Raw genomic sequence first — 7,554 nt, 5'->3', positions numbered from 1 at the left:
TGCCGGTTGGTCAAGTGATGCCAGGCTCTGCTGCATGTAGGGCCAATAATGATTGATGATGAATGATGAGAAGCCTGCCCTGATGAGTCCTTTTATTTTGAAATAAATCAATGTCCATACATAACCATGAACAGAGAAGTGGCTGACAATCTAAATATTATGTGTGGTCAGTTCATTTGCATAAATAGAGCAACATCACTTCCATGGATGAGGAATTGTTTTCTGTAGAGCCATTTGCTCCATCACTGCAGTTTGAGTGAATCTTTTTAAAGTCTGGTGGGGAAATTGCCGCTCACAGTCTTCAGGGTGCCCTTCTTTGCAAATGTCTGTATCTGCGCATGTGGGGGCCCCATGGAACACCAAAGTGTGGGTAGTTTTATAAGTTATATAAGCGTCAGTATTGATCCATGCTGCACCATCTAGCAAACACAAGTGTGTTAACCACAGCAGGCATGATCAATACCTGTGATGATTTTATTCAGCAGGTTATCATCGATCAAATTATTAGACGTGGCAGCAGAAAAATTGAATTTTCTTTTTTTTTAGATTTTAAACAGTTTTGTGTTTTCTGTTATAAGGTAAATGCATGATGTTAACCTATTAGGCTATAAACCTGACATTGTTGTGGAGATATAGCTACTCCTAAAAATTCAATAAAAAATGTCCAGTTCTTTCCCCCAAATAAATTAATTTTAGAAACAAAAAGGTTTCATATTAGATTTGAACCAATCTCTGATCCCATCGGCTATAGTCTGACGACCATATAGCCTCTGGGCGGTGAACATGCCGGGGCATGTCAGGTCTGTCCTCAAGAGGAGAAGATTTTAAAATGCTCATTTGTTGAACAAACAGAAACCAGAACACTTGCACCGTCTGAAATCCACATCCCTGCCTACAGATTCTACATTTCTATGTAGAAAATGGAGCATTAGTTGTTAAGGTGCTGTCTGACATGACCACAAGTAGACAGAAGAGCTACAGAGCTGTTCCCTGGTAGTCTGCGCTAACCTAATTAAGCTAACCCAGATAAGTTGCTCTCTGTCCTTATTTTGACAAAAAAATATTTAGATATATATTTCCCTCTTGCAGTTAAACTGTCATAGTGTCTTTTGAATGCTAATTTTGACATAAGGAAAGTACACAAATACAAAATGCATGACGGTTTACCAGATGTCCGAAAAGGCTAACTCTTGATGTTAGCCAGAATACTAAAGTTAGCTGTCTTTTTACTGATTCAAACTCCTTAGAATTGTAGATAAACCAGGCAGCATATGTTCAATCGAATCATGAAAAAATAGTTCCATGAATTCCTTGTCTCTTTATAAAAATATATATCAAGACAGAAGCTTGGCTAATAGTTATGCTAGCTAGCATTACCCATCCCAGTAAGCCACAGAAGCTGTGTATCATGTGTGCGTTCACAAAACTTACAGGTTTTTTTATTGTGACTAAATTAAGACGCATTTGGAAAATACTCTTTAAAAATATGCTTAGCATGAAATTTAGCTTGTGTAAGATCTGGCTACATAGCTTTTAGTCAGAGGTTGACAAAATGTAGGCTACCGTTTCAGTCAATAAACGCATGTGTCTTGGTTTTAGCCTTCTCCATGCATCACTTCTTCAGTGTCCTTGTTTGGAGTTCAGATTTAGTTTAAGCTTCAAAGAAAAAACATGTACAGTCTAACTACATTTCCTTTTAGGGCAAACAATGTTGGGCTTTATGTGTGTTTGCCGCATACCAAGTTTAAGCACTGGATGAGCAAGTTGTGTATCGTTGAGTATAAAAATTATGACTGTTTGTGTGTATCAAAGATTGCCAAGAATAAGGAATTTTTCTTCAAAGCATGACACACAAATTTACATTTACAGCTATTTGTTTAAACCTTTTATGTACTACATTCATTACATTCAGGAACAAGAGCCTGCTGGTTCATCACAGGCGACAAGCCAACAAAGACTTGAAGCAAATACTGCGCTTAACATACATTAAAATGCAAATTACTGTGCATCAGATTAAGATCGTATACTGTCGCTCTTGCTTGAGGTTTTCCACATAAAACAGAGAGAACAAAAACATACAGAAATTAATATGGATAACCTCAGATGTTTGCGATGACAGCTGAACAGCAGTAAAGTTCATGACCACAATTAAAAAAACGACACCACAGAGACTGAAATACCGAGGAGCTCTGCTGTTTACGGGACGATCATGACAATCCTCCCACACAGAGCGGCCCTGCCTCGACGCTTTTGCTCCCACTCAACACTTACATACTATTTTTGCTATACATCAGTTTAATATTCACAAAACCTCGAAACCTTCCATCATTTATGGATTTAGAGGTAGCTGAAATATAGAATGTATCATTTAAAAGTAGGCTATGTTGATGGGTTTTCAGAATCACTGCTTGTCCAATCAGTAATTAGATTTAAGGCCGTTCAAGCTCTTCTTACTCCTGCAGAATGTATATGCAGGCAAGTGGAAAAACAATTAAATTCACAGCTTCAACTTCAGCCAGCCTGATATCTTACAAAACTGCATTACTTTAATTCTTTAATAGAACTTTTAAAGCCATTAGATACATGATACTTGTGTGTTCTACTAACTATAATCATTTTCATCTGTAATAAAGGATTCAACTTAATTTGCATTCACATTCAGACGGCTTCTGAATATTTTCCAAATAATTAAAAAAGTCTCGTCTGTACAGAATGTCAGGGTCTGCTACTATTCTGCAAATTTTCCGGTGTGGTTTTTTTAACATTGAATTTTGTGCATCAAATACATTAATCAAATAAAAAGGTTACATTTTTTTTTACCCTCAAACAACTTTGTAAGCTACAAATGTTTATCAAGGAGAGGAAAGGAACCAAACAGGAGAGAATGAATAACTAAAGCTGCAGAAATAACGAGGTCGTGAGTCTCATTGCCACCGAACTCATTAGCTTTCAGTTACTTTGACTTTTTCATATATGATTAATCTCAACTCATTTAAAAATTCATTTCCCAACATGAAGTTGTACTTTCTGTTTCAAAGCATTTTCAAACCAGTAAATAAAATTGGGTCAAAAAAAAAGAAGCAGACTTTCAAAACTGAAGTCAAGTGCAATTAGAGCAATATATAAGGCCACCCACTTTAGATGTTATAAGACCATTAAATGGCTCATTACATTCGAATCCTTCAGATGAGGCCATCTGCAGCTACACTAGAAAGTCAATAATCATCTACATAAAGCATTATCAGTGACATTCAAAGCCTCATGCCTTATTAATCATGGTTACATTAACGAAGACGTTCATGTCGTGAAATGGCCGCAGTTTGGTTAGGATAGGCACCAAAACTACTTGGTTAGAATCAAGGAAACTATGAAAGAAGTAACCGTGCTTTAGACTTCACGTCGATTTTGACTTTAGTCACACACTGGACATGAACCTCGTTGGTAACAGTCCTGTATTTGGTTGCCCCATTCATCTACACCAATGACCTCCTAATGCACACTTTCTTTCTCTTTACCACGTCACCTGTCTATATGTACGATGGCCAATAGGCATCACTTAAGTAGTCAGGCCTAGTCAGCAGAATTGGAGGTACAGTGGGGCCACTTACAATCTTAGTTGACAACTGATTATGGCCATTTAACAAACTGTTAACAATGGATTATGCTCAAAAGGTGTTTCGGATCTGCTTCCCCAACGGACATTAAAATCAGTTTGATGACGCAACATCCCACGACTTGGTTTGTTTTTGGGAAAGATCATGGTTTGAGTTAAAATAAGTATTTTTTCTAGGTCAGGGAAACAGCTGGGTTTTGGTTAATTTCATTACTTTGTTAAGGTTAGGGGACCTTCAAGGATCTATCCATGATGACTGTCATGATTTTAAGGACCCAACTGACAAGAAACAATCAGCAGGCTCCCATATTATTTCCAATATTTGGTTGAACCCTTCCATCATGATCTCCGATAACTATGGTCTTTTTTCTTTATATCATCCTACTCTGTCCTGACATCCTATTTTACATGGAAATAAGTCAATTTGGGGCGGTTTCTGAAACAACAGATTCTGTACATTTTGGGTGGACAATCCCCAAAAATGGTATCAAAGTTGGCCTGTAATGTTTGATTACATTTTTGGGCTTATTATTGGATCAGCGACCATGGTCTTGGTTCAATGTTGTAAAGGCCATCAGGACACAAATTAATCCAAGTCTGTAAATGTCTTGCACTTTTTGCAGCCATCAAGCACACAAACCACCTCCAAACAACACCCATACAGTGTGGAAACACAAGAAGTGTATTTGGCTCAGCCCACACTGCTTGCTTGTCTTCCCTCCCTTTTTATCCCTCTGTATTTAAATCTGAGCTGTAACAGGCATCCATCAAAACAACTGACAGAAATGTATTTATTTTCTAAAGCAGCAAAAGCCTAAAATAAACATGTAATCCCCTTTTTCAAAAACAGGGAAAAGATTTAAAGATGTGTTGGAGGTTGCCTTGAGTTGTATTCAAGTCATTTACTGACTGCCAAAACATTGCAAGCTTGCCAAGCACTGACAGGGCTTGCTTGTATCTATGATGTATCAACCCCAGGCTTGTCAGAGACTCCCCTCTGCTAAAAAACACACAAAGATTAAGTGGTCTTTACTTTTGTAAGTCTCCACCATCTCCTGATAGAAATATGAGGCTCTGGAGCTGCTTTGTTTGACTGTTGTTTGGCACTTTGAGATATTGAACTGCTTTTGTTGGTGCCAGCGGCTGCAATGAGAGCAGTAAGTGTGAACCAATACGGTCAAATTACAGGCTGTAAAACCAACAGCTGAAAGATGCTATGCTCTGTACAGCGCTGTGCGTATGTTACTATCAGTTACTCCTTCTTGTTTACAATATTAAATATAAACCTTAAATCAATCTTCACTTTTTCAGGACAGTAACAAATCAGTAAAAAGCTTTAAGGCAGGGATGTGTAGAAACATTTTATGGACATGGGCTCAAATTAAAGAGTCTCTGTTACCACCCTAATGTTGCCACATTGTCGTTCATAAGGACACACTATTCATAACATATCAAACCCTTTATTACTTGAAAGAACCACCAATTTGTCATGTTTAGTTGTTTAAAGCTGCTGTGAGGAGTGTTTCCCTGGTTATGACACGGACTGAAATTAATTCTGATGACTCTCTATGAGCTACAAAAGCAAACCAGACCATCAGCAACAAGATTGATTATTTCTATATAGTTCTTTTTAATGCCCGAAACTGCTGACGGGGGGTAGGTGTCAGACGAAGTGATTAACTGCATGCTGCCTTTGTTTACATTTTCCAGGGCAGAAATTTAAAGTGAGTGATACATATGACTGTTAAAGAAAGCAGAATGGGATTCTTTTGTTAAAAACCACCACTTAAGCATGTACAGGACAAAATCAGCAAAAAGATCAGGGGTAGGGCTTTGTCCACAGGGGGCGCCAAAACAAACCGACCGTTCCTCACAGCAGCTTTAAAACAGTTTAGTCACGCTACATAATGTCTCCTGTCAGATGGAAAATTGATTTTTTTTAAATGAAAGCCAACATGAAACAGATTTTAGGGGAGAACAATATAACTTTTCACATATGGAGGAAGTAAATTTCTGAGCTGGAATGAAAAGAAAATAGACCTATTCTATATTATGCATGGCTTTTGCACACTATGCACAATATGACTATACAAAAGTATAGTCATACATTTGTTGTGCTCTCCCATCTCAGCACCAGTGCAATGCAAAATAGAGCCACAGTTCTGCATGAGCCCCTGTTTGAGTCTGAAGGTAAAAAGGTAAAGAGACTTCTGCTCTCTTTAAAGGTGTATCTGTGCACTTGCCTGATTTAGAAGCTATAAGATGCAGGCATACAGGCTGAGTGAATCGATATTGTTAAAGTAGGGAGGAGAAGATACAATGAGCCACTACAGAGGGAGCTAGTAGATTGCAGACATGAATCTCAATCTGTCAGACCAAAGCCTCTGCCTGCCACTGATCTTTTCTGTGAACCCGTACGTAACTCTACGTAAACTGGGACAGAGGATAAAAGCTAAACACACAACATGCCCTGGAAAAAGTCCGCTCTGAGAACTTTTCAGATTTATCATTTATAGCACAGAAGATAAATCCCTCAAGTAATCAAGGATTGTTTTATAGTGTTTGGAAAAAATCGTGAAAGCTGTCTCGGTCTAAATGCAACTGATGAGATTTTTCGCCATGCTCCTAAACGCACCAGTCCTGTGATCCCATTAACAACACACAGTGGGAGAAGTGCTTCTGTGCAGCATGTTCAGGGTTGACACTACCCCGTGGAGAGGTGACACCAACAAAATAGCATTTAATGAGTATAAATCGGTGAGGACAATGTGTGCATGTCTCCTCGAGGCTGGATTTCCCTCCTCTGGTGCAGAGCTCCAGAGAGACACCTAACCCCTCCCTCGAACCCGCCCACCGCTCTGCACGCTGCACCTGTGCTGCTGCCGCTCGTGCGTCAGCTGGTGATGGCAACTGAATCTTTACCCCTTTCTCCATCTCTCAGTCAAGCTGGCTGCAGACCGAGTCGACCTTCCGTAGCGGATACAGGCTTTGCTCGTGCATGCACTCCGCTCCTCCACTCGCGTGTCTTCTCTGCACGGACAACAATCCGCGCGCGAAGAAACTTTTGGTGCTTTATTTTCCCCCCCCCCGCACACTTTTTTCCAATTTGGACAAGCAGCCGAGATGAACGCTGTGCTTTTCGAACAAAAACTTCAGCTTCCAAAAGGAACAATGCAACTTTATGTGGCTGTGATATTCGCCTATGGAGTGTCAGGTGAGTTCAGGAACTTCTCTTTTTGACGTAATTCTCGAAAGCACAATCTGTGCACAAAACGTGCACAATATCTGTCTTCACATATGCCCTGTTTGCACGAAAATATTAGACTGCAACGACGATTTACAGAAAGAGGAGACTCTGATACAGATTGTAAGATTAAGATACTTTGAGATGGTGTTTTTTGCACTGTTTCAGCAGGATGAGACGCGCGCTGTATACTCCTGGTAGTGGTTTTGAAACACGAGGGAGCTATATTAATTTTATAAAGTAGTTATGCCACCCACGATGTCATAACTGCCTCGGTGTTGTCAAATAATCCCGAAGTTTAAGATATTGTAATAAGTGGGAGTCACTTCACAGCATATGTTATTTTTCATGAATGAAAATATACTAATTTCTAGCTTCTCTGTGTGTGTTTTAGTTGTGTTTTTTTCCATACTGTGTGCAGCCTTATCGGGATGATTATCTTTGAGTTTTAGTCTTTGTCAGTAATAGATTCCCTGCCCTTTTGGAGCTCGTATTAAAAGCGATTGCGTTGTATGAGCAATTCAAAGCTGCATCCATCGCTCTATGTGGGAGCTATTGTCAGTCAGTGTCCAGCAGCTCTGTGCAGCATCATGTATTGAGGGCGAGTTTAGAGTGTAGACACACTGATTTCAAAGTGCCAATTCTGTGTTCACTAAAAATACACCAACACTCTGTTGGGTCATAATGGCTTACTAAG

At 39.3% G+C, this 7,554-nt stretch overlaps 1 protein-coding gene across 1 annotated transcript in view; it reads left to right on the top strand.

Annotated features, from left to right (window-relative positions):
• Window positions 1–6,784: 6,784 nt before the first annotated feature.
• rxfp1 (relaxin family peptide receptor 1) overlaps window positions 6,785–7,554 on the top strand; it is a 68,133-nt gene continuing 67,363 nt past the window's right edge. The window contains exon 1 of the mRNA XM_069670260.1: window positions 6,785–6,827. Coding sequence (XP_069526361.1) covers window positions 6,785–6,827 — 43 coding nt within the window. The remainder of the gene's footprint in view (window positions 6,828–7,554) is intronic.

The sequence above is a fragment of the Semicossyphus pulcher genome, unplaced genomic scaffold, assembly GCF_022749685.1.
Source record: "Semicossyphus pulcher isolate SPU_LCO1_2020_fin unplaced genomic scaffold, fSemPul1.0.p SCAF_2, whole genome shotgun sequence".
Lineage (NCBI taxonomy): Eukaryota > Metazoa > Chordata > Actinopteri > Labriformes > Labridae > Semicossyphus > Semicossyphus pulcher.
This window is presented reverse-complemented; position numbering and strand designations above follow the sequence as displayed.